Below are 27,972 nucleotides of genomic sequence, written 5' to 3'. Positions count from 1 at the left end.
TTCATCTTCAGGATCTGGCCTTCTAAGGAGCAGTCAGGGCTGATCTCCTCTAGGACTGACCGGTTTGTTCGCCTTGCAGTCCAAGGGACTCGCAAGAGTCTTCTCCAGCACCAGAGTTCAAAAGCCTCAATTCTTTGACGCTCGGCCTACCTTATGGTCCGACTTTCACAGCCATACATTGCAACTGGGATGACCATAGCCTTGACTAAACGCACTTTTGTTGGCAGGGTGATGTCTCTGCTTTTTAGGATGCTGTTTAGATTCACCATAGCTTTTCTCCCCAGGAGCAAACGTCTTTTAATTTTTTTGCTGCAGTCCCCATCTGCAGTGATCTTGGAGCCCAGGAAAATAAAAGGTCTTATAATAATATTATTTCTCACACATTTAGGGGCTACTTGTCTTCTATAAGCAGAAGTGCTGCTGCTGTGCATAGTGTGGAGGGAGGAGGCAGAAGATATAAAGCTCAGGGGTGAACAATTTCCATTTTTGTGCAAGGGGGAACCGAAATGCAAAGACACAGGCAGCCATCTAAAATGTGATGTGTCAGTCATGTTCCCAGGTCAGGATTAACAAGAACATTGTGGCTTATTGTATGGAGGCTGCATTGTTTGGCTTGACTCGCAGGAAGGCATTTTGGGCTGGTGACACACCAATGTTGGGATGAACAAGGCCACAGCTTTTATTACCTCCCCATGGGAGGGTTGGCACAGCATGGGAGAGGGTGCCTGCTCTAGCAGTCAGTAGACTGCACCAAAACCTGCGGAGTCCAGAGGCGTCCTGGGGACCCACAACATTCCCAGACAAGAGAAAAGATCCCCTTGCCTACTGAAGTGTGCCCTAAGGGAAGCAACCTATGTGGGGGAGCCAATGGGTGTCCATCTCATTTGGCTGTCCCCAGGCTGCCTGGCAAAACGAGCCCCTGGTCTCCCAGCCAGGTAAGCCGCACTCATTTATATCCACCTGTTATGGAGGTCCCAAACCCCAGGGAGTCCAATCTCACACCGGACTCCCTGCCAGCAGGCTCCATCCCATGCAAACCCACAACAGTGATGAAATATTAAAAGAGGACATCCACCTCAAACATTGACATAGGGTGAGAGGGAGGGAAGCTGCTCCGCGGCGTCCTGGAGAAGAGGCTGGGACCTGCACACATGGCGTCTTTATAGGCACTACAGTCCCACCTCTCCCTTTTATGTCGTGCATGCTGCAAGCACGCAGCATGCCAGGGCTGCTGGGGCTGTCACATCCACCTCCAGCCAGCCCTCCACAGTGTCAACTGGTGCTTGCAGTCTTTGCTGAACATTATAGCGTACAGCATACAATATTGGCTTTTTTCTCACCTGTGAGCGTTCTTATGAAGTGAAACTGAAAAAAAAATTGTGAGAAGGATTATTTTTTTGGTGTGTCATTTAAGCCAGTGGTCCCCAACCTTTTTATCACCGGGGACCACTCAATGCCGGAGACCACTCAACGCCTTTTACTGAGGCCTGGTGGGGGGGGGGTAGTTTACTCCTCTACTCTCAACCACTGCCCTAACGCTCTCTGATCGCTATGGTAATGTTTAAAAATCCCTTCAAAATAAGATACAGACACGCCACAACAATGAAGTGTGTTGTAAAGGGCTGTGGGGGGGGGATGAAGTAAAGGGCTGGGGGGGGGAAGAAGGTGTCCTTCGGGGCCCACCTCCAATTAGTCAAAGGACCACATGTGGTCCGCGGCCCACAGGTTGGGGATCGCTAATTTAAGCAACATCTAACAAGAAATCATTGATTGGTAGCTGAGAATTAGTGGTTATAGCAAGACTTGTTTATGCTTGCTTATGCATGAAACTGAATTTCTGTTGATATGAATATCCATATTTGATTCTGTTCCTTCCTTGTGGGAAACCAAACTGTGAGACTGTATTTTCACATCAGTTTTGTCATCACAATTTTTCCCATTAACATGAGCCCATTTTTTTCAATGTTATTTTATGTCAGTTGCAAGTAAGTGGCAGCTAAATGACATAGCATATAAATGGTACAAAAAGTGGCATTAAAATAGCACAAATAAACCCCAAAGATACAAAACAAGCAAAAGTAACTGTCAAAGAGGAAATGGATAGACAAGGTGCTAGAAACTGACAAAAGTACAATGTAGTAAATAGCACACTTGTTTATGGAGGGGCTGAGCTCTTTTAATGTTTTGCAGATCAGTAAAATTCAGTTAGGGAGAATGCTCATTTATTAACTTTGACTTGATGTGATTATCCGCTTTATGAAATGTTGGACTACACTATATTGCTTACAGTGTTAGCACTCTTGTTGTAGAAGATTTAACTGTAGACCCTGCCTTTTCCCCTTATTCAGTCTCCATTAACCCTCTTCCTCCTTATCTCTGCTCAAACTACAGCCCACCATGAACTCATTTTTTGCCCCCAATCTTCCTTCTTATCCTGTGTGCCCCTTTACATACTATTAAATCCATGGGTTCAGTAAGACATGGATACTTAGCTCTACAACCAACAGCTTTATTGAACCAGACAATCAGAATCGGGGAACTTATATACATGCTTGAGACTCCCTCTAAGACATGCAATTGGGCCTTCATGGAGGCTCATGATAGGTCCATAAGTGCATTTGTTGATTGGTTGAAAATGGGACCCAGTGAATCCCTAATATGAGTTCAGGATTCCAGTCCTTGCTCTGAGCTCAAGGTTTCTAACTGACCTGGGAAACTACAGACCACTGAGTCTGACCTCTGTTGTGGGTAAGATAATGGAGCAGATATTAAAGGGAGTGATTTGCAAACATCTGGAGGACAATTTGGGGATCCAATGAAGTCAGTATGGATTTGTCTCCAACAGGTACTGTCAGACCAACCTGGTTTCCTTTTTTAACCAAGTAACAGGTTTGCTGGATCGTGGAAATTCGGTTGATGTCGTTTACTTGGATTTTAGTAAAGCTTTTGAAAAGGTTCCCCATGTTATTCTGATGGCTAAATTGAAGGACTGCAATCTGGATTTTCAGATAGTTAGGTGGGTAGGGAATTGGTTAGAGAATCGCACTCAAAGAGGTGTTGTCAATGGTGTTTCATCAGACTGGAGAGAGGTGAGTAGCGGGGTACCTCAGGAGTCGGTGCTTGGCCCGGTACTTTTTAACGTATTTATTAATGATCTAGATGAGGGGGTGGAGGGACTACTCATCAAGTTTGCAGATGACACCAAATTGGGAGGACTGGCAAATACTCCGGAAGATAGATCTGATCTGAACGAGATCTGAACACAATGGGCAAATGGGCAAATGAGAACAAGATGCAATTTAATAAAGATAAGTGTAAAGTTCTGCATCTGGGTCAGAAAAATGAAAAGCATGCCTACTGGATGGGGGATACGCTTCTAGGTAACACTGTGTGTGAATGAGATCTTGGGGTACTTGTGGATTGTAAACTAAACATGAGCAGGTAGTGTGATGCAGCGGTAAAAAAGGCAAATGCCATTTTGCGCTGTATCAACAGGGGCATCACATCAAAATCACAAGATGTCATAGTCCCATTGTATATGGCACTGGTCAGACCACAACTGGAGTACTGTGTACAGTTCTATGATTCTATGAATTGTAGCCTGCAACTGTAAGAATGGGCTTCCTAATGCTGACGTTAAGTGTTAGGTAGGAAGCTAGCTGTTATTTTCTGGATTGCTTATGTTGGGGTATTGTGCTGTACCTAATATGTTAGTTACATTAAAATTTCTAAATTATTTGCAATAAAATTCACATATATTTTTAACAAAGTGCCTGGTTATCTGTACACTCCTGCCCTGGGAACCTATGGGGTTCAATCAGGAACTCTGACACCAACTAAGTCGCTATTTTACCCCAGTTTCTTTGGATATATTTATAATTTTTAATTTATTCATTGTTAAATATAGAATGTTAATTTGTAACAAGGAATCATAACTTCATTTAGAATGTATATTAATGAGAGTTACAATGGCTCTTCTTGGCATAAATAAGAGTTCTGTGATGCCTCAATGACTAATAGTCTTATTATAGCATAAATAATGCTGAATTAGAATGTAAGAGTATATTTAAATATATTACACCAAGGCCTAGGATAGATTCTGTCATGGCTGTTATGATTCAGAATATTCACTGTCCTTGTACTTCTGAAGTTTCCAAAGAAAGTTGTGGCAAGATGTCACAAGGGCTTAGTCTAGGGTCCGTTCCACACACGTTGGATAAGGATCTTTCAGTGTGCTTTTCCAGCTGGAGTCTTCTGTACTAAACAGAAAAATCTACTTCTTGGGTATTATCCAACATGAGTGGAATGGCTCAAGAGTTTGTTTCTAAACATTAGGAATGAGTCCTGAAAATGTGTCTGAGAATGCACGGAATATCTTCCTTTCACCAAATAATTACTGAAGTCTCCTGCCTCCTCTCCTATCTAGTTCAGGAACAAGTTCATCCTGGGCAGCAATTAGGCACTATTTTCAAATTTAAGAGCAGGGCCCACAACTCTTCCAGGAAATAAGCAAACATTCCTGACTCATCCATTCCTGAGTCATCTTCTCACCATACCAAATTCCAGGCAATAAAGAACAAAGATGTATTTTAAAATAACTTATTACATCAGTAGAAAATAGCAATTTTGTTTTAATGGTGGTTTCATAGAATCATAGAATCACAGAGTTGGAAGGGACCTCCAGGGTCATCTAGTCCAACCCCTGCACTATGCAGGAACTCAAAACTACCTGCACACCCACAGTAACCAATTTCTTATCCAAATGACACCCCACCCACCTAAAAAAAAAAAGAAAAAGAAAAAGAAAAAAGAAATCTCCAGAATCCAGCCTGGGCTGGAGGAAATTCACCTACCATCCCACAGTGGCAATCAGCAATGCCCTGAGTATGCAAGAAAGGGCCACAAGAGACAAACACTGGCATATCCCTTCCTGTTCACCCACTGCCTAAATTCATATAATCAGCATTTCTGTCGGATGACTATCTAGCCGCTGATTAAAAATTTCCAAAGAAGGAGAAGCAGTGACAAAATGGCTCAAGCAGAAGAATAAGAGTTGGTTCTTATATGCCATTTTTCTCTTTTTCCCCCCGAAGAAGTCTCAAAGTGGCTTACATTCGCCTTCCTTTTCCTTTCCCCACAACAGACACCCTGCGAGATAGGTAAGGCTGAGAGAGCACTGATATCACTGCTCGGTCAGAACAGTTTTATCAGTGCTGTGGCAAAGCCAAGGTCACCCAGCTGGTTGCCTGTGGGGGAGCGCGGAATCAAACCCGGCTCACCAGATTAGAAGTCCACACTCCTAACCACTCCACCAAGCTGGCTCTCCACGGGGCCTGAAAAAGAGAGCTCTTCTGCCAGTCATTTGGTTGAGGTCAAGTGGAACCAGTAACATCTGCAGGATCCCCGAATCGTCCCTCCCAGGAATCTATTCACCCATTCTGAACCTTGGACCTGTTAGAACCATTATAGACTCTGTTGTAGTTGCTAATGTTAATGCCATTATTGTTGCAGTCCATTCATATGTTATACAGAAACAAAATTCCATGTCTTGATTACGCTCCATGTAACCCGACCTGAGCCTCAGGAGAGGGCAGTATATAAATATAATAAACAAACAAATAAATAAACCCACCACTTCCCTTGGAAGTCTGTTCCACTGAGGAACCACTCTAACTGGGCCATCACTAGTGTGTTGTTGCAGATGCTTAGCCGAAAATTCTTTTGAATTAATTTCTCAACCTAATGGTTCTGGTCCAACCCTCTGGGGAAACAGAAAATAACTCTTCTCCATCTTCTTTATGACAGTCCTTCATATCGCCTCTTAGTTGTCTTCTATCCAGGCTAAACAGACCAAGCTCCGTCAACCTTTCCTCATATGACTCAATTTCCTAACCCCTCACCATCTTTGTAGCCATCCTGTGGACACGCTCCAGTTTCTCTATATCTTTCTTCAGTTGTGGTGTCCAAAACTGAACATAGTACTCCAAATGAAGTCTTACCAGAGTGGAGTAAAGCAGTAACATTACCTCACATGATCTGGACTTTAATACAGCCCAAAATCCCATTTGCCTTTTTAGCTACTGGGTCCCACTACTGACTCATGTTCAGTGTCTGGTCTACTAAGACTCCCAGATCCTTTTCACAAGTATTACTGTCAAGACAAGTGTTGCCCATCCTACAGTGATGCATATGATTTTTCCTACCTAAATGCAGAAGTTTACATTTATCACTACTGAAATTCTTTTTAGCCCAGTTTTCTAGCCTGTCAAGAACATTTTGCATTCTGATTCTGTCTTCTGGTGTATTTGCGACCCCTCCCAGTTTAGTGTCATTTACAAATTTAATAAATGCCCCCTCTATTCTTTCATCCAAATGCTTTATAAATATTTTGAAAAACACAGGGCCCAGGACAGATCCCTGAGGCACTTTACTCATCACTCTGTATAGAATCAAAGGACAGATCCCTGAGGCACTTTACTCATCACTCTGTATAGAATCAAAGAATCATAGCATTGAAAGGGGCCATACGGATCATCTAGTCCAACCCCCTGCTCAATGCAGGATCAGCCCAAAGCAGCCTAAAGCATCCAAGAAAAGTGTGTATCCAACCTTTGCTTGAAGACTGCCAGTGAGGGGGAGCTTACCACCTCTTTAGGCAGTCTATTCCACTGCTGAAGTACTCTGACTGTGAAAATTTTTTTCTTGATATCTAGCCTATATCTTCTGCCCATGAGGCTGGGAGTTCAATCCCAGCAGCCGGCTCAAGGTTGACTAAGCCTTCCATCCTTCAGAGGTCGGTAAAATGAGTACCCAGCTTGCTGTGGGGTAAAGGGTAATGACTGGGGAAGGCACTGGCAAACCACCCCGTATTGAGTCTGCCATGAAAACGCTAGAGGGCGTCACCCCAAGGGTCAGACATGACCCGGTGCTTGCACAAGGGATACCTTTACCTTTAGCCTATATTGTTGTACTTGAAGTTTAAACCCATTACTGTGTGTCCTCTCCTATGCAGCCAACGGGAACAGCATCCTACCCTCCTCCAAATGATAACCTTTCAAATACTTAAAGAGGGCTATCATGTCCCCTCTCAGCCTCCTTTTCTCCAGGCTGAACATTCCCAAGTCCCTCAACCTATCTTCATAGGGCTTGGTCCCTTGCCCCAGATCATCTTCGTCGCTCTCCTCTGTACCCTTTCAATTTTATCGACGTCCTTCTTGAAGTGAGGCCTCCAGAACTGCATACAGTACTCCAGGTGTGGTCTGACCAGTGCCGTATTCAATGGGAGTATGACATCTTGTGATTTTGATGTGATGCCCCTGTTGATACAGCCCAAAATGGCATTCACCTTTTTTACCGCTGTATCACACTGCCTGCTCATGTTTAGTTTACAATCCACAAGTACTCCAAGGTCACGTTCACACACAGTGTTACCTAGAAGCGTATCCCCCATCCAGTAGGCATGCTTTTCATTTTTCTGACCCAGATGCAGAAATTTACACTTATCTTTATTAAATTGCATCATGTTCTCATTTGCCCATTTTTCCATTGTGTTCAGATCTTGTTGAACTCTGTCTCTACCTTCCGGAGTATATGCCAGTCCTCCCAATTTGGTGTCATCTGCAAACTTGATTAGTCTCTCCACCCCCTCATCTAGATCATTAATAAATACGTTAAAAAGTACCAGGCCAAGCACCGAGCCCTGAGGTACCCCGCTACTCACCTCTCTCCAGTCTGATGAAACACCACTGACAACAACTCTTTGAGTGCGGTTCTCTAACCAATGCCCTAACCACCTGACTATCTGAAAATCCAGATTGCAGTCCTTCAATTTATCCATCAGAACATCATGGGGAACCTTGTCAAAAGCTTTACTAAAAGCTTTACTAAAATCCAAGTAAACGACATCAACCGAATTTCCACGATCCAGCAAACCTGTTACTTGGTTAAAAAAGGAAACCAGGTTGGTCTGACAGTACCTGTTGGAGACAAATCCATACTGACTTCATTGGATCCCCAAATTGTCCTCCAGATGTTTGCAGATCGCTCCCTTTAATATCTGCTCTATTATCTTCCCCACAACAGAGGTCAGACTCAGAAGAAGAAGAAGAGTTGGTTCTTATATGCCACTTTTCTCTACCCGATGGAGTCTCAAAGCAGCTTACAGTCACCTTCCCTTTCCTCTCCCCACAACAGATACCCTGTGAGGTAGGTGAGGCTGAGAGAGCCCTGATATTCTGGCTTGGTCAGAACAGCTTTATTAGAGCTGTGGTGAGCCCAAGGTCACCCAGCTGGTTGCACGTGGGGGAGTGCAGAATCGAGCCTGGCATGCCAGATTAGAAATCCGCACTCCTAACCACTACACCAAACTGGCTCTCAAACTGCTAACTGAATGCTGTGCAGTTCAGGCCTTCCAGGCACTAGTTGTGTGTCTGTGACCTCATCCTCCCTGCCTGCACAGTTGTTGGGGCCTGGGATGGGAATGGGAGCTTGAGGACCAATTTCTGGTGATGGGGCTACCTCTACCCAATGAGGGGCTGGCTCCCTGGCCCTCTTGCTGGCAGAGGCTTGGGAATATCTGCTGGGTGGCCCATCCTTGGCTTCATTGGTGAAGGCCCTTGAGGGCTCTTTATCTGCCCAAGGCAAGTTGGGGGACCTCTATGCCCCGTATGCCAGGTCAGGTGGGCAGCGCCTCCCGGAATGGGTGGAAGAAGTCTGGGGCACCTGAGAAGGAACCCAGATATATGATTAACAGTTTGTATAAAGTACCTAGTGAATTTTTGACAGAAGCAAGAGTTGAATCCCTCATTCCTTTGCCACCTTATAACACTTGCTGTCAACAGAGTAGTGTTCAGTTTACCAGATATGTAAATATTGTGTTGATCCATTCTTGATTTGACAGAAGGAGCAGAAGGGTTGCAAAGCACATTTAGTATAATAAAAACATATGCTTTAAAGGGACCAGTGTTAAAGGGTTCATATGTCGCTTGTGTCTAAATACAAAAATAAACAAGGTGGGACAGCATTGACTGGGAAGAGGACAGCGCCAACACAGCCTTTCGAGACTTGTCAAACATCTCAAAGCATCTGCAAAAACACCTCAAGCACTTCATCTCCAGCTGGCAAGGCAGCTGCTACTCTGTGTGGCTGTTCTGCTGATAAGTCTTTTTCACAGTTCTTAGAACTTTAAATTGAGATGCCAGATAGAGTAGAGTGTGGCAGGGCAGAACTCAAGACTGAGAACAAACTGGGTAATTGTGGGAACAATGGATTTATTTACCAAAGTGTATTTTAACTCTGGAAGAGCTTGAAAATCAGAGGCAGCCCCGACAGCATTGAAATTGCTCAATTACAATGAATAGGTATTATACCAGATCAGTTGCTTCAGATTCATGGCCTAAATGATCCGTTAGCATACTGGATGCAGTCCCACTACAGTTAGCTAATTTCTCCACTAATAGCAGCAACAAGGCAGAGTGTTGGAATACTGGGCACAGATCAAAGGCATTAGGAATGTTGTTCAGTTCTGCCTAATGCTAGGGGACGGGTGTTTTTCTACATACACAGGCACACCATTGATTTTATGATTGCAAAGGGAGGTACACATTTTTAGCCAAGTATACCATTGGAAAATTACTTTTAATTCTAGAGGTTAGCTATATTAGTCTGTTCTTGGGGGGGGGGAATAAATGGGAGTCTAGCGGCATCTTAAATATGGAGTGGGCTCTTGTCTGTCAAAGTTTATGATGGAAGAAAATGGTGTTAGTCTTTATGGTACCATGGGAACTAGTTAAGATTACTTTTGAATTCCAGACTTGATTTCTAACCTGTAAAATAACTGATGAAGGGTTTCTAATGAATTTTCTGACCCTATTCCATGGCAACTGTTTTTCTGAAGTTTAATGCATATGCTGTATACTAATCATACTGCCAAACATATAAAATTGATAAAAAGAACAAAATGAAAGAAAAAACATTTAATCTCCTCTTCCTTTTCTGTCTTCTTCTTCTTTTGATTGTATTTGTTTCAATCTTTTATTTATTGTTTGATTTCCTTCTACCATATCTTTGTTCTAGGAAACTTTAAGTATTTCTTCATATTCAGTTATGTAGATTAGGCTGAGAGATGATGGATTCTATCTAGTACTTGTTCAATGAAAGAAGGAGGCAAATCCCACTGTTTCCTGCTTTCCACCTAGGGGTATGAAGAGGCCAGCTCAGAGGAGTGACAGAAGAAAAAATAAACCAAAAATTGCTGTTGGGTTAATGATGTGACAACATTTCCATGGAAAACCTGTATGTGACACTGGTCCTTACTAGAAATCATCAGAAAATCAGTTTGGGGCATTCTTGTGTATTTCAGTGAGAGTCAGGATGTGGGAAAGATCTGTTCCATGAGTAAGGCCCTACTCGTGATTCATTGGCTAGAGTCTAATAACTGGCACAGGGTATTTTCATCTTTTATCCCACAGATTTGTGGATGATGTTCTGAAATGTAACTTCTTGCCATATATTCTCACTAAAATATTGTTGAAGATACTACCTATGTTTGTTTTTTTAACTTTCTTTTGAGACTTTCTGGTTTATGGGGTTGTACTGTCATAGTTAAAGGCAGAAAGTGAAGACGAACTAAAGAGCCTGTTGATGCGGGTGAAGGAGGAGAATGCAAAAGTTGGCTTGAAACTCAACATCAAGAAAACTAAGAGCATGGCATCCAGCCCTCTCAATTCCTGGTAAATAGATAGGGAAGAAATGGAGGTAGTGACAGAATTTATTTTCCTGGGCTTCAAGATCACTGCAAATGGGGACTGCAGCAAAGAAATTAAAAGACGCTTGCTACTAGGAAGGGAAGCTATAGCAAATCTAGACAGCATCCTATAAAGCAGGGACATCAGCCTGCCAACAAAAGTGTGTTTAGTCAAGGCTATGGTCATCCCAGTTGCAATGTATGGCTGTGAAAGTTGGACCATAAGGAAGGCTGAGCGTCAAAGAATTGAGGCTTTTGAACTCTGGTGCTGGAGAAGACTCTTGTGGGTCCCTTGGACTGCAAGGCGAACAAACCGGTCAGTCCTAGAGGAGATCAGCCCTGACTTCTCCTTAGAAGGCCAGATCCTGAAGATGAAACTCAAATACTTTGGCCACCTCATGAGAAGGAAGGACTCCCTGGAGAAGAGCCTAATGCAGGGAGCGATTGAGGGCAAAAGAAGAAGGGGACGACAGAGAATGAGGTGGCTGGATACTCCACTGAAGCAGTAGGTACAAACTTAAATGGACTCTGGGGAATGGTAGAGGACAGGAAGGCCCGGAGGATAATTGTCCATGGGGTTGCGATGGGTCGGACGTGACTTCGCACCTAACAACAACAACTGTCATAGTCTGATCCCAGCAGGAAATTCTTGTAGATAGTTAGAAACTGTCCCAAGCCCCCGGCCTTCCTGTTAGGAGATTCTCACAAAGTAGAGAAGGATGCCAGTTGAAAACTGAAAATCATCACCCTGCAGTTCAGAAGAAAAGGCAAGTGCAGCAGCAGAAATAAAATAGAAACTTCAACATAAGAAGATATGCTAAAAGTATATATCATATACAAGGATGAAATAGTTACAACAGATCTTGTGGAATAGCTCAGAAAATACTCGAAAGGGAATTGAGAGGTGCAAGTGAGCAATAATACAGCTCAGTTTAATCTTGGGAAGCTTGAAAAGTTTAGGAGTCTGATATATTGTGATATGGAGCCTTTCCCCTTAACAAGATTTTGACACTGTGAATGATTAGTAAGTGATGAATGTTCAGGAACTGATATACCATATGTTGATTCATCCACTATTATTTCAGTCATAGTCAATTCAGTCACAGAACCATTAGTTAAGGGAATGTAAATGGGAAGGAAAGAATGACATTTTCTGTGGTTATCTAGTTATGTTTATTGGGACACATTCTATTGATTTTGGTTCCTGTACAAGGTTGAATTTTATTAGTTTAATCATAATGTAATGAAATACTTCTTTAATCAACCATGTTTGCAGAAAGTACTGTCAAGTTGCAGCTGACATGACAGCCCTGGAGAGCTTTCAAGGCAAGAGACAAAGTGGTTAGCTACTGCCTGTCTGCTTGCAGCAACCATGACTTACTTGTTGGTCTCCCATCTAAGTACTAACCAGGGTGACCCTGCTTAGCTTCCAAGAACTGGTGAGAGGGGGCTAGCTGGGAGCATCTGGGTCAGAGCTCTTTACCTATGACATTATTTATTTCTTCAATATCTAAGCCAGGGATTCCTAACCAGGGATTTGCAGGACCCCCAGAAGGAGTCAGCAGCCTTTCCCCCCTTGCAATAATGGACTTGGCCACAAGCTAGGGAACTGGCCACCCACATCTGGAGGGCCCTGTGGGTAGGTCATGTGTAAAAATCAAGAGGGAGGTCAATTGTGGCATGGTATGGTGGGGTCTGAGCTGTCTTCTCAGCTTCTACCCTTCTTTCTGGCCAACATGAGGTGGACCCACCATAGCAGTAGTAAAGGCAAGGGAGGGTGAAAAAGCAAGGTGGAGGATTCGGATGGTTATGTCACTTCTGGGAACACGGCAGAGAGGCATGGCCAGCTGACATCACTTCCTGGGGTCCTCAAAGCCTGAAAAATTATTTCAGGGGCTCCTCCATCGCCAAAAGCTTGAAATAGACTGCTCTAAGCATTTGTGCACACACAAAAGAACACAGAGTGCACCTTAGCAATGGCCATAGAATAGCCAAGTATCCCAGAAGTACTTGTTCTATGGATAAAAGTTTGAGCACTGATGAGTTTTAATTTCCCTTTGTAAATTAAAGGCCACTCATCAGTTGTTAAGGGAATGGTTATTGGGAAGGTAAAAAACAAATTCACAGAAGCTTTTAGTTTGATCGTAACTGATTAGAACTAAGTATAATTCCTTCTCACCGCACCTAACACAATTCAGCTGCCAAGTCTGATTGAGTTTTTTTATGAAGGGCAAATAATACAGCTTACAACAGCCTTGACGGTCTGAACAATGGTTAGGATAGTTGATAATCTTCTCTTGTCTATTTTGCATCAGAAACTCCTAATGACACCAAGTTTTGCTTCTGAGGCAGTCATTTTTATTTCTCTGGGGATTTTTTTAATGCTGAAAACATGAGCCATGAGACATGCTCCTCCTCCTCCTGTGCTAGGAATTCCTGTGCTAGGAATCTGGGAGTGATCTTTGATGCTTCCCTTACAATAGAGGCACAGGTCATGAGAGTGGTGCATCTGGCATTTTCCCATCTTCACCAGGCAAGACTATTAGCGCCCTATCTGTCCCCAGAGCACCTGGCCATAGTGATCCATGCAATGGTCACCTCCAACATTTATTTCTGTAACTCACTCTGTGCAGGCCTTCCCTTGTCCTTGACCCAGAAATTGCAGCTGGCACAAAATGCAGCTGCTAGGGTCCTCACAGGAACATCTTGGAGGGCCCATATCCTGGTGTTGAGGCAGCTGCACTGGTTGTCAGTTGCAGCCCACATCAAGTTCAAGGTTTTGATATTGATCTTCAAGACCCTTTGTGGTCTGAGACCCACATATCTGAGGGACCACCTATTGCCTTATGCTCCCTACAGGGATTTGTGCTCCGCGGGAACTATTCTGTTAGTGACCCCCCCCCCACATGCCAGAAGATTGTCTGGCCTCAATCAGGGTCAGGGCCTTTTCAGTCCTGGCCCTGACCTGTGGTATGGCATTGCTAAAGTGAAGCACTTCCTACTTCTAAAAGAGCAACACTCTTACCTGATGTCTTTTAGAAAACCATGTTCTAATACATGTGAATATCTGTGTGAACAAGATCATACTTCAGAGCCCACAGTCAGGTGACAACCCTCAGGAACACAGTGTAGAAAATCAACATCTACTCTGCAGCCTCTCATTCTCCTCTAAATATAGAACTGTAATCTCAGACTTTAATGCTACATAAATCAAATTGTGTTGTGGAGCAGTATTCTGACATGCTTTCCCATATATAATAGCTCTACATAAATCAATCAAACCAATGATCCACACACTGGCATGTAGGAGAGAATGTGGGTCAAGATGGTGTCCCGAAATAAATCCTGTGTATACACCACCATTTTGTAACAATAAATTTCCACTGAATACAGCACCACACGGACTGATTCTAGTTGAGGAACCACTACCAAGTGCAGGAGGTGGTTTTCCTCCCTCTTCCCATGTCATTTTTTCAATCCAAAATGCATTCTTTGTTATTGCTATAGCAGAACTAGGCAGTCACTCCCAGATAGACAGAGCATCAAACTTGGGTCCAATATCACAAAGTAGGGAGTGGTTGGAGGATGGCCTTTCTGGCCAGGAGTCTAGTTTTATCATGTCGCATATCTTGTTAACTAACAAGAGAGACTCTTCTCTGGGGCTGCCAACAATTCCTTTGACTGTGTCAGGAGGTCCTCAATTGTTCTAGCATCAGCTGAATGATCCTCCCCAAGAAACAATGACCCTGATCAGAATAAAACTGTTAACATAAAACTGTTAACAGGAGTTCTGCTTTGGAATGTCAGTTCTGCTTTGGAATGTGATGTGTCCATGGAGCATGCTCAAGGACACTATTTCATTTAGCTCAGCCCTGAGAGCATACACTATCTATCCTAAAATCCAGCAAATACTCTAACCAGTAGGGAAGATCCAAGTTGTCAGGAAGCAAACCATGTAGTTCAAGCAGGTCTCTAGACTCATGTACAAGATCAGTACTAACTATTTTGAATGAGAGCAGTCCTCCAAAGATCTAGGTAGAGACTTATGAAAATGTCTACTGCCTGATTTTTCTAACTGGGTATTCCAGGGACTGATCTTGAGACTTTCTCCATACACGGCAGATGCTCTAACTCTAAGCTATGAACTCTCCCTAACATGAGTGTATCCAGAAGACAAGCAGAGTAGACTCTGGGTGATTATTCTGTTTCCCATCATAGACCAAACAGGAAGAATGGGAAAACATACACACACAAAACCAGTGACTTCAATTTAGATACCAATGTATCAGAGTTGAGTATCAGGTGTCTGTCCAATTATGAATGGGTGGGGGTAGTTCTTTGACCAGGTGTAACTTGAATCTGAGAAGAAAATTAGGAGCTGGAAAGTGCCAAAGATGGGCATTGTTTCTTTTATGGCTAAATGTGCATTTATTTAATTAATAAGAATTTTAATTCAGCATCTGATCACCTCTGAGTGCTTTTTTTGTCTGTGTGAGGAGGCATCTCAGGCAATTTTCAGAGGTGGTATATAATCAGTACAATTTAATTGAGTTCACTACCTCTCTTCTCTTTCAATCTGAGGAAGAATGCATGCACTCAAAAGCTCACACCTTGAATAAATCTTTGTTGGTCTTAAAGGTGCTATTGGATTCAATTTTTGTTGTGCTACTTCAGATACCCACTTGTATTTTATCCGTTGGAGGTCAAAGTTCCCATGTACTACCTTGACCCAGGTTGTCCTTCATATTTTGCATAGATCCTAACAGGAAAGGAGCATGTGATAACTGAAATGAAAATAAATCTTACTTTTTAAAAGAAAATGTTAACTTCAATAACCATTCTGGATACAAAGTGTGTCAATCTTAACCTTATAGACAGGCAAATGGGCAATCCTGACTTTAAGAAAAAAGCACCATTTTCTTTGATTTATTTGTGTAACCTGGCCATAGCTTTATCCAGCAACCTAGGAGTGTTGGTCTGGCATAGGTAGGAGATCTGTGGCTGTGGTCAGCCAACCACACCAGCCCCTTTTAATTATCCTGATGGCCATCTCATCTCCCAGTCTGGAGCCCGAGTTCCCTTGACCTAAGGATCCTTACCCAGGGAAGTGTCCAACTCAAGGTACCTCTGGGGGTGCACACCACAATTGATCCACCTTGAGCCACCTGTGCCCCTCCCTGGGTAGACCAGCTCACACCCAGCCACCTCTTAGGAGGCCCCTAAACTTTGGACTGCAGGCTGGGCCTCCCCCAAGACACAGGGTCCTCCTATGCCATTCCGCTAGCTGTGACAGTGTGAGTTGCAAAATACAACCTTAACCGTATAAACAGTGCAACCCAACAACAAAATGTATTTAACAAATGTGCAAAATAACCAGGTGGGAAGGTGAGATAACTGTCCGTTGCCAGCTGTGTGAGCAAAGAGGCCAGGCCAGAGCATGTGGTGCTCCATCTCTGTCCTGATGCGCCACTCTGCCCTGATGCGCCTTCCTTAGGCACCTGCGCTACCACCCGTCAATGGGGCGGCTCAGGTGAGTCAGGCTGCTTATTCTCAAATAGGACTTATTTCCAGTCCGACAATAAGGAGCATATACTAATCATCATACAGGGCTGCTGAACGCTATGAGTCATATGCTTTTGATCACAACAGCAATTGCAGGTATGCTAGGGAGATGTAATTTCTTCTAATATTGCAAACTCAGAATCTTGGTGCCAAGTTTGTTTTTACTTTCTATAAAATATGCTACCAGTCAAATACCTTTTCTTAAACATCAAGCCACAGAACTCCTGGAAATACACTGAGGAAAACATCCAAGTGTTACCTACAGTCTTGCCAAGATGAGAGTTAGTGCTGGACTGTTAGATTCAGCTGTCATTATTGCCTCAAAGAGATTTAACAGGGTGGGCTTACACAGACTGAAGGTGGTCAGACTGAAGCTACAAGATAAAAAACTAATATTAGATCAAGAATTTCAGTAGATCTGTCATGGTATTTTACATTTGAGTTTCTATTCCTCCAAGGCAGAAGAAAGAAGGGGACACGTTTTTGCCAGATTTAATAACATTTGTATCTAAATGCAAGACAAATGTCTACTAATGCCTCAAGATAAAGTCAGATATTTCAAATCTGCCATAGTAATTACCTTAACAGGCTGTGCCTTAGGTTCAACTGTGTGTATGTGCCCCCCCCCCCATTGGTGTGATCGTTTTGGGTTTTTTTTTTTGAAAAGAGGAACGTGCAGGAGAGAGGGGAAAACTGTCAGTTCTCATTGAATTTATTTGTTCCATTTATTTGATATGAATTTGATTTTGTATCTCTTTGGGAACAACAGACCAACAAACATCTTGTTAAATCTATATGGTCCATGTTTTATTATGTTCCTTAAAGCATGGACAATTTCAAACCATTTAAATATAGAAAGCAATGGTGCAGTAATGCTGCGCAAAAGTGCTTTATGATATTGTATACATTCTTTATTTGATTCCCAAGACAAATAACATGCAACTTTGTGTTTTATTTCTTTCCCTAAAGGACAGAACCCAAGTTTATACTTGTGTGGGGGAAGGAAATAGCTTAACTTGCTGAGGATAAATTTGCCACTCCTCCACCACACAGACAGCAGCCCTAGGCAGATCTACCCAGAATCACAAATAGGACTCATGTCCAGGAAAATGTTCTTCAGTTTAAACTGTTATATAATTAGCAGAAGTAACGGAGCATCGCGAGGGTTTTTAAAAACATTTAATAAACAATGTACATGTGACACAAGCCAAGCCTGTAAAACCAATAAATAATGATAGATGATTATAATAATAAATAAGTAGATAAAACCATCAGTTCTGCAGGGCCTCAATTGTGTAACTCCCTCCCCTGCTTTAAAAAGGGTCTCAGATCTCATGAGAACTGGCCTGCATATGATTAGGCATTCACAATGAGCATGATTCCACATCAAATGCTGTTTACACTGTGAGGGGAGGGCTTATTTCTTTTTTGTATCAGGATTAGGGATGGGCAGTAACCACAAACGTGTGGCATATTACATTTCATTCTATTATCTCTGTATAGTGCCCAGAACCAAATTTCTTACAGTACTTTTGATGAGCTTAAAATCTTCAGCAGACTCTGAGAAGCTGTTCTTTCTTCTCTCAGATGTTGATCCATTTGTGTCTTATAGAGTGTCACCCTTTGCTTTAGCAGCCAAGAAAACATGGGCTAGAGCATCTAAAGAGGACAGTGTTTTTACCTCAGTATTTTTCTGGTTTGATTGTTCTAACATTTTAGATTGTTTTAGTGCATTAGATTGTTTTAATATTGTTTGAGAGCCAGTTTGGTGCAGTGGTTAGTTGTGCAGACTTCTAATCTGGCATGCCAGGTTCGATTCTGCACTCCCCCACATGCAGCCAGCTGGGTGACCTTGGGCTCGCCACGACACTGATAAAACTGCTCTGACCGAGCAGTGATATCAGGGCTCTCTCAGCCTCACCCACCTCACAGGGTGTCTGTTGTGGGGAGAGGAAAGGGAAGGCGACTGTAAGCCGTTTTGAGCCTCCTTCAGGTAGGGAAAAGCAGCATATAAGAACCAACTTTTCTTCTTCTTCTTCTGCTTCTAATAGCTTTTGGCCACAAGCAATAAACTCTATCAGTATAAAAATGGGGTTCAGTTCCTGGTTTGCGGGCAGGCAACCTCATTTAAAAGGACTACAGGAGCACTCCCAGCTGCTCAGTTGCTTTGGGTCTCCTTGTGTACTCCTTTTTAACTTTAAAGGGACTGCACAAGAAAGACCCATTATGCACGGGGGTTTTAGCGCACATTCGGGGTGGAATGGCGGCGACTAAAATCACCGATAACGCACGGAGCCGGCTGCAACCGGCCGCAGCTTCGGTGCATGCCGCCGAAAAAGACGCGTCAGTGAAACGCGGAAGAAAGCGCAGCTTCCGGGTGACTGGGGCGCAACCAGAAGCGGCTCCCGGATCGCCGCGTGCATAATCGGTTACTCTGGGTTTTGCCGCCGTCGCGCCCCGCCCCGTACATAACCGGTATGCGTCGCGTCTTCCCCCTCCGCATTTTCCATGTGACCCGAAATTGCCGTTCCGGCGGCCGTGCATAATGGGCCAAACAGGGAGCACCTGTCTATGGAAAGTTGCTGCTTCAACAAGGGAAGCTCCAGTATGTTGCCCAGTAATCTGGAAGACCCTGGTGCTCACTCCCCATCAACTGAGGATGTCCCTATCAGGCTTCCTATCAGGAACTCATCCAGGAGGCCAGCAGCAGACAATGGGTGGCCAACTGAGATGGTTGGCATAAGAGACAGGCACACTGACCCATGCACTGGCAGCAGGGAAGCACTCTACAGGTCACAGTGGCAGTACAGCAACTGGGACCACCCCAGGATCCCAGGGTGAGGGGGGGGGGTGGCACCAGCAAGAAAGGAGGCTGCTCCAAAAGAAGAGTTGATTTTATACTCTGCTTTTCACTATACAAAGGAGTCTCAAAGCAGCTTACAATCGCCTTCCCTTCCTCTCCCCACAGCAGGCACCCTGTGAGAACATTACTGCTCTGTGAGAACAGCTCTATCAGGACTGTGATTATTTAGGTGCATGTGAAGGAGCAGGGAATCAAACCCAGCTTGACAGATCAGAAGCCACCGCTCTTAACCACTGCACCAACATGGCCAGCCTGCTTCCTGCTTTCTACTCTGGCCAAGTACTGCACAAACTGGCTTATGTTTGTAGAAATCCATGACCATGAACCCATCTCGGGGTTTGTATCCCAAACCACAAACAGAGCAAAATTCATGTGAATTTCTGGTTTGGTTTGTGCCCACCCCTAGACATGATAATACTAGCATCAGCGAAATTTATAAATAGTGACAAAATCAAGATTACAGATGAATTTGTGCAGAGGGACACATGCAGTACTATCCAAACAGAATTACAGCATATTTTGTAAAGGTAAAGTGTGTCATGAAGTCACAATTGACTCATGGTGACTCCTTGAATTTCCACCTCATGGAATTTTCAAGGCAAGAGATGAGCACAGGTGGTACGTCACTGCCTTTCTCTGCATCACAGCCAGAGTCTTCCTTGTTAGTCTTCCATCCAAGTACTGACTGTGCTTAGCTTCTGAGCGCTGATAAGATCAGGCTAGTCTGGACTTTTAGTACTGCTACAAACCCATTGGCTACAATGAATTTAGAAAGATGTAATTCTGGTTGGGATTATCAAAGGTTTATTCTTGGGTGGACATAGTTCTGGACCCCAATATTTTAAGACTCGTATTAGTTTCTTCATAGCAGTAGGATTTCACTTCATTTAATGGTAGCATATCTGTGGGTAAATTGACAATGAATGCAAAGGTGTCAAAATTAGATCCCAAAGATGCTGTGAACAAGAAGCAATTTGTGCAGCTGAAATTTAGCTCCAGCAAAGAAACTGTGAAATGACATGCCAAAGTCAAAGAAGGGCATTAACTCAAAGTACTGTGATTAGCGAATCACGTAGCAGTACTAGGCAGTGAAGAGATAATGAAAGACCTGGAAGATTATAATAATACAAAGCAGAGAAATGGTAAGTAGTATATAATGAAATAGAAAATATATAGACAGATGCAACGAAAAAATAGGAAGCAGTGGCTGGAACAAGAATGTCAATTATTCTAGCACAAAATTTGGAACACAACTTGGAGAAGTAATGAGTTTGGCTTGCTCTTCTGTTTCAAGTATCCTGGATTTTTATTTTATTTTTTTGGCTGAAAGCTTTGCAAACACAAATGGATTTTAGTTTCATCAGCAAGCTCATGCATATGTCAAATGGGCTGCAAAAGGCTTTGCTTAATTCTTAAGTGCCTGAAATTTGAAACTAGGAATTTTGGTCAAGCATGAAAAGGTCTCACCTGTAAATCTCTGTAATTTGTGAAAGTAATGTCCAATGCAGATCCCTAAAAATATCACATACACAGTCCTGAAGTCTGAAAACCTTTTGCAAGCATCAGAAATGCTGAGACAACCTGGAAGAGTCTGGGAGATTTTTTTTTCTTTTCCCTAAAATGATTCACCCCTGGGGTCACAGTAGTATTTATAATGAGTAAACAGACTGCTAAATAGGTTTTCAAAAAAATTCAGCTGGTGAATGGTGCATTCTTTGTAATTAGATTGTAATTGTAATTAGATATTTATTATTGGAACTTGTATATATTATTACTGTAATGAGATATGAACATTATTTGAAAGCTAACAGCCTTCCAGTGTCAAATAAAGCATATAATAAGTAGGGTTTAAAAAAACACAATCATAATTAATATAGGAATTATTTCATAGAGCAGCACATGATGTATCCCAGATGCTTCTAATGGGCAAATTTTACAGTGCTTACTCCATAATTTCCAACATTTCAAAAGTGAAGATTATGACACTCCTGAGCATGAATGAGTAAGAGACAAATAGATGAAGCTGGGAACAGAGTAGTATGGTTAAGTAAACAGTGACAAAGTCAAGATGACCCAGACTCAGAATGTGCAGCAAGCACAAAGCAGAAACTAAAATTTCATGCAAGCAATACTTCAGGAAATAAACGTAAAAAAGCAAGTTGGGATGGAGTGCACATGAAATGCTGTATACACATGGAGTGGAATGTGATAGGTTAAAGCCTCACAGAGCCAGAGAGCCCTGAGTTACAGGCTGCTAAAAGAACTGGTTTTTTTTAACATGCTTTTCACTACCCAAAGGAGTCCCAAAATGGCTTATAAACACCTTTCCCTACATCTCCCCATAAGAGACACGCTGACCGTTTATGCACTGGAAGTTTCATGCCAGGCTGCTGGCTGAAGTTTTAGTCATGGCAGGTTGCCCTACCTCTTCCTGCACCCACACGGGGGAGCATTTGGCCTGGTGCACCTCATTCGCCCCCAATTTGTGCTCCTGCACGGGAGCTGGGGCAGTGAAGTTCTCAGTGCATAAACGGTCCCTGTGAGGTTGGTGAGACTAAGAAAACTCTAAGATAATTTCTCTCAAGAACAGCTCTGACTAGTTGACTGCATGTGAATAGTGTGAAGGCCCAGTTCTGGACAAGGCAATTTCCCAGATACTGGCCCATTATGGACACAATTTTATTCTACTTCAGTGAATGTGATAGTGTTAGGTGTGATCCTATTGACTCTGCTTGCTTGGTTGGTTGTTTTTGTTGTACTAATGGCTGGAAACTTGCATACTGGACTTTTCAGTGCCCAAGTAGGGGCCTGAACAGAACATCTTCAGAATCCAGAGTCACACATCAGACATAGAGAATTTCATTATTTTTGTTGTCCAGGTGAAAAAAAGGCTGGTGGATTTATTTATCGTATGGCAAAGTTGTGGACCATAAGGAAGGCCAACCATCAAGCAATTAAGGCTTTTGAAATCTGGTGCTGGAGAAGACTCTTGCGAGTCCCTTGGACTGCAAAGTGAACAAACCAGTCAGTCCTAGAGGAGATCAGCCGTGACTGCTCTTTAGAAGACCAGATCCTGAAGATGAAACTCAAATACTTTGGCCACCTCATGAGAAGGAAGGACTCCCTGGAGAAGAGCCTAATGCTGGGAGTGATTGAGGGCAAAAGAAGAAGGGGGTGACTCGGTGCTTGCACAGGGGATACCTTTACCTTTACCTTACAGGTATATATAATTGATTGATGCATTTTCTCATTGTAACTTTTCAATGCTTTTATCCTTATTTCCCAGCAGAGATTTCCTGCAGACAAGGAGACTATTCAGGTTTCTTCAAGAAAAGAAGATAATCAAAGTGCCTGGGAATGCGATTCTCAAGATGTAAGTCTAATCTATTTGAACATAGGAATAAGTGTACATAAATGCAAACCATCAAGCCTATAAGTGCATGTTTATTTGTTTGTATCAAAATATGACATACCATATACGGAATTTTGTATGAAAATAAATTTTTATATTCAGGTACTGCAAAGCAGCTTTTTTAAAATTTAAAACACTAGTCTCCAAGGTTTCCGCATGAGATTAATTAGCAGAGTTTTAAATTCTGGGTTTTTTTTAAAGAAGTAAGACAGCTGGTAAAGATGTGATTTAATGATTAGTTAAGCAATAAAGGTAAAGGTAAAGATATCCCCTGTGCAAGCACCGAGTCATGTCTGACCCTTGGGGTGACGCCCTCTAGCGTTTTCATGGCAGACTCAATACGGGGTGGTTTGCCAGTGCCTTCCCCAGTCATGACCGTTTACCCCCCAGCAAGCTGGGTACTCATTTTACCGACCTCGGAAGGATGGAAGGCTGAGTCAACCTTGAGCCGGCTGCTGGGATTGAACTCCCAGCCTTATGAGCAAAGCTTTCAGACAGCTGCCTTACCACTCTGTGCCACAAGAGGCTCAATTACCTGTTTTTACCTGTTACCTGTTACCATGTGTTAATTGCATCCTTCCCTGTTTTCTGTAAACCGCCCTGAGCCCTCAGGGAGGGTGGTATATAAATATAAATGAAATGAAATGAAATGAAATGAAATGAAATGAAATGAAATAAAATAAAATAAAATAAAATAAAATAAAATAAAATAAAATAAAATAAAATAAAATAAAATAAAATAAAATAAAATAAAATAAAATAAAATAAAATAGGCACCATGTGTCCCAGCCTGCTCAGATCACTGTGCATGTTGTGTTACAGCAGCACACACAATAGCCGGCCTTTTAGGCGGTCATGTCTGCCTTTCAATAGGCTGTCTGCTGCTTCAATGTTTGGCAGCGGTAAATCTCGACTGGGTTCTTGGAACAATGGAAGTCTAGTAATTTTTGGTAATCTTGACAAGCTTGCAGATCTCCTTGAAAACAATTTCCATGTGCTTAGTAAACTGTAACCTTGCAACGTACCCCAGATCAAATTTAACCATCTTTTGATTTATCTATTAATTTTCCTATTAATGATGAAAGAAAATCTGTAAAGAATATAAAGTAGCAATGCCTGTAATACTGTCACATTGTACATTACGTGACTATACCAAAATTAGTGTAGATGTCAGATGATGCATTTTCAGTGTTTCATTTCAATTTCACATAAGGGGTTGTATCCATGTTTTCGCTTCAGGCTGAAAAAACTAAATGGGAAGATGCTAATGAATTTCCATGGACTTAGGTGCGTAACTGCCCACCTTGTTTTTAAAAGTCTGCACCTGCCATCTCCTGATTTCCCTGAAGATTTGGTGCTCAGACAAGGAATTCCAGAAATATACAAGTTAGAAGAAGAAGAAGAAGAGCTGGTTCTTATATGCCGCTTTTCTCTACCCGAAGGAGTCTCAAAGCAGCTTACAGTCACCTTCCCATTCCTCTCCCCACAACAGACACCCTGTGGGGTGGGTGAGGCTGAGAGAGCCCTGATATCACTGCTCGGTCAGAACAGCTTTATCAGTGCCGTGGCGAGCCCAAGGTCACCCAGCTGGTTGCATGTGGGGGAGCGCAGAATCGAACCTGGCATGCCAGATTAGAAGTCCACACTCCTAACCTCTCCGTGCGGCTAGCAGTTGCTTCCTTGTCGGCAGGGCGGGAATCGGCCAGGCCAATCGCCTTCTAATTGCCTTCCCTTCTTCTCCCCATAGCAGACACCCTGTGAGGGAGGAGGGGTAGAAAGCCTCACTTGGAAGATGGCAACCCTAAAAGAAGGTCTCTCTGTGCACAGCAGTCATGGCCTTAGTCAGGTTTACGCACACCTAGGTAGTGTGGAATTCCAGAACATGAACCTACACCAGTCTGGCAACCTTACCTCCTCTCTGCAATGTTTTTTTTGACCTGAAATAGGTCAGGGTGTACTAGGTGGCTGCAGGGGCATTACACAGTTTTGAGGCCCCGCTTCCAGACTTTAAGGAATATGTTCAGACCAGGGAAAGGCAGCCTCCAGATAGGGACTGGATATCTCCTGGAATTGCTGCCCATCTCCAGACTATATAGATCAGCTCCCCAGGCAAAAATGACTGCTTTGGAGAGGTGACTGTATAGCATTGTATCCCACTGAGGTTTAGGGATGTCAGCATCCATGTGGGGCCTGAGAATCCACTAGAAGTACAGCTCATCTTCAGGAAGTGAGGCTGAAGGAAAAGCTCTCACATGCATCCCTTCAAAAGCAATGCATGTGGCTCCAGACACCCCTTGTTTGCTTGGCTGGTGATGTCTGCCCTTCTGAACACTGAGGCCTACTGCTGGCAACTGCAGTCCTTGTTGTTGTCTGCAAGGGCAAGTCGTTGCCTAATAAAAGTGGATCTCCTAGTTTCCCCCAAAGTCTCACTGTCTACTTTCCTGTAAAGTTAACTCCACTTGAAGTTCTGGGACACTTATGCCTTTGAGTTCACAGTACCTTCCTGGCAAATACTGTTCTTTTTATTTACCAAGCCAAACTTGAAAAAGGAACTTCTATCCCCATGTCTCTCCAGCCATTTACTTGTTCATTACAGTTTCAGGCTGTAAATATTCTGTATTTAGAAGTTCCTTTGCTTTCCAGACTTGCAGGACTGACGCTGGTCTGTCTGTCTGTCTGCTCTCCAGAATAAAAACAGTTGCTGGTAAGGGCTGGCCATAGCTCATAGCTCAGGAGGGACACACCCACACCACTCCCTGCACCCCCCCCCCGGCAGTCTGCGAGCCTCTACAACCGTCTTAAGATCAGCTCTGCAGGCAAAAATGGCTACTTTGGAGGCTGGACTCTGAGGCAATGTACAATTTTGAAGTCCCACCTCCAAACTTCCAGGAATATTTCCAACCCCGGGTGCATCTTCCCTCCAGCAGTGATACCAGCCAGAGCAATATTTTAAGTGAGAAGGGGATTTTATCTGGCCCCCCTGTCAGCCAACTATTTGACAGAAGGGGAAAGCTTCCCCACTCAAAAGGAAAGCACAAGTACCCCCCCACACACACACAGACTCCCCTGCATTGCTCTCAGAAATGCCTCCCTCCTCTCAGTCAGGGGCTGTTAGAGGCTCCTTCACAGCAGGCCTGAAGGGGGGGAGGGGGGGGAGCACTCTGCAGCCTCCTGCCAGCTCTGCCAGTGGTCTGAAGCAAAGTGAGGGAAGTTGTTGGATGTGACAGTTAAGACAGCCTTGGGGCAAAAAGGGCTGGTGCAGCATGTCCAAGTCTCCGTTCTCACCCCCGTCAGCAGCCCTAGTGACCTCCTCTCCCTGTGTTGGTCAGGGGCAGATTGGCAGTGATGTCACCAGATTTCCCCTGGCCAGGCAAGGGGGCTGTATTGCCTCCCTATTGGTCCCAAGTCCTTACTGCCACTGCTGTGTATCCCAAGGGGACACAGCAAGCTCTGGAGCATGCAGTTCCACAGGAACACATTGTTGACATCCTGGAGTGGCTCCGTTGGCATGGAATCAGCCATAAGGATAAGATAGTAGGTGATATCACAGACTTCTACTCAAATCCATAGCTATTGCAAATTAGAGTAGACAAGAGTGGCCATGGTAGACCATGTGTCTGCCTCAGTATAATGCAGCTTCATTGGGATGCAAACATGGCTAAAAAGGGCCAGGATTGCAGCACAGACTCAAAACAGGCTGGAGAAGGCTTCCTGCCCTTTGCTCAAAGGATGCTGAAGACTACCTTGGCCTACCACACTGACCAGTTCCAGGTCATCCAGCGGCTGGCCTCATGAAGCACAAGAAGATTTGGCAGGCTCTGCCAGTGATTGTTGGAGGCTTTAGCAGCACAATTTTCTGTGGATTCCCATCCACCCTTCCAATTTCCCCGGGTACATGCATGCTTATTTGTCATGGCTAGGCAGTTTTGTGCATCTGTGCAGATCCTATTGTATATCCATCTCCCCCCTTTTTGGGTACTCCTTTATATGGTCTGGGAGCATGAGAAGCCATGTGGCATGCCCAACTCAGGGGCCATGCCCAGGATCACCCTAGGTGCCAAATTGTAGCACTCGGTGGCAGCCATCCTTGTGATACCACTCATATTTTATCATTCCCAGGTTTCCCCAGCTGGAGGGCTGTGGGATGTATATCAAGAGTTTTTTCCAGGATCTGCCCCCATGTTACACCAATGCTACTTGATTTGTAATCAAGAAATACTGTGACCTGTTTTTATTCCTAAATGTTGTGTTGTGTGTTTTGCATTTCTTCATAAGATCTCTTCTTACTAAGCCCTAGCTCTGCAATGTTGGCTTGGTATCACAAATCGACTGTTCTAGTTCAATCAAGATGAGCAACATGGGAGCTGGTCACGGGGTGGGCTGCACAATTCCCCAGACTATTAGTCTTGGGGGACTTTAACATCCACAGAAGAAGGACAGTTCCCCACAGAACTTGGGCCTAATGTCAGCCTGGCCCAACACATCATCCTGGATTTGATCTTTGGAATGGCAATAAATTATGGCCCTGTCCAGACAACTAGGTTACCATGGTCGGGCTACTTTGCCCTAAGGGTCTGATCAACATACCAGCCCCACCCTGTATAGGCAGAGAGCAGATTTATACTTGCCCAAGGAGACTTATGGATCCAACTGGCTTTCAGAATGCTCTTCAGGATCCAATGCCACTCCAGCATCTCATTCAGTGTGCTGGTAGAGGATTGGCATGACCAGCTCTCTGAAGCCATTGACAAAGTCACTCCCCATCTCCTTTCCTGCCCAAAGCCAGCTCCATGTTATACATCCAAGCTGCACAAATGGAAAGTCAGTTTTGCTAATGCGAAGGGGGCATTGGTAATGCAGGGCACCAAAGCCTCACTGCCAGTCACTGGAAATCTACCCTGTGGATGAGTTTTCATCAGGAACTCCTTATACGCTTTAAAACAGATCTTGGAATCACAAGGATTAGAAACGTAAAAGCAAAAGCTGCGTGTCTCTGGGTCTGAACTTCAGAAACCATTCCCCATTTGTTGAGTAATTCTGCACAATCCCAGGCATTGATCCAGTGCCAAACCTAAGCAATTCTCTGCTGCTGTAAATATGCCTGCCTCTAGCACTGAGCTGTTACTCTACTTAAAGCCTCCAGTACATCCTTCTCTATAGACTTTTGAGAGAATTAGATTTCAGGTTTTCTAATTGCATGTTTATTAATGTGACTTAGATCTCTGTCTATGTCAATCAGTGTCTTCTCATTTTAGGTAGGGAAATATCAACATGACAGCTATTAAATTGTTAGCAATCATCATTTCATTGTTCATCCTTTATTCACTTGACTGTATAAAACTGTGCACACAAACAAAGAATGACAATTTGGGCTTTAACAACATAGAGATT

At 43.5% G+C, this 27,972-nt stretch overlaps 1 protein-coding gene across 6 annotated transcripts in view; it reads left to right on the top strand.

The window, feature by feature from the left end:
• Positions 1 to 27,972, top strand: part of LUZP2 (leucine zipper protein 2) — a 500,598-nt gene that overhangs the window by 439,270 nt on the left and 33,356 nt on the right. For 3 of the 6 annotated variants that reach the window (XM_077322001.1, XM_077321999.1, XM_077322005.1), the window contains exon 10: positions 22,456 to 22,542. The exons of 1 other annotated variant lie outside the window; for it this stretch is intronic. In XM_077322001.1, the coding sequence (XP_077178116.1) occupies positions 22,456 to 22,542 (87 nt within the window). The remainder of the gene's footprint in view (positions 1 to 22,455; positions 22,543 to 27,972) is intronic. 2 more of the 6 variants (XM_077322002.1, XM_077322000.1) reach the window with 1 other exon arrangement.

Source organism: Paroedura picta, chromosome 2, assembly GCF_049243985.1.
Source record: "Paroedura picta isolate Pp20150507F chromosome 2, Ppicta_v3.0, whole genome shotgun sequence".
Lineage (NCBI taxonomy): Eukaryota > Metazoa > Chordata > Lepidosauria > Squamata > Gekkonidae > Paroedura > Paroedura picta.
Note: the sequence above shows the minus strand (reverse complement) of the source record. Positions and strands in the feature narration are given on the sequence as shown.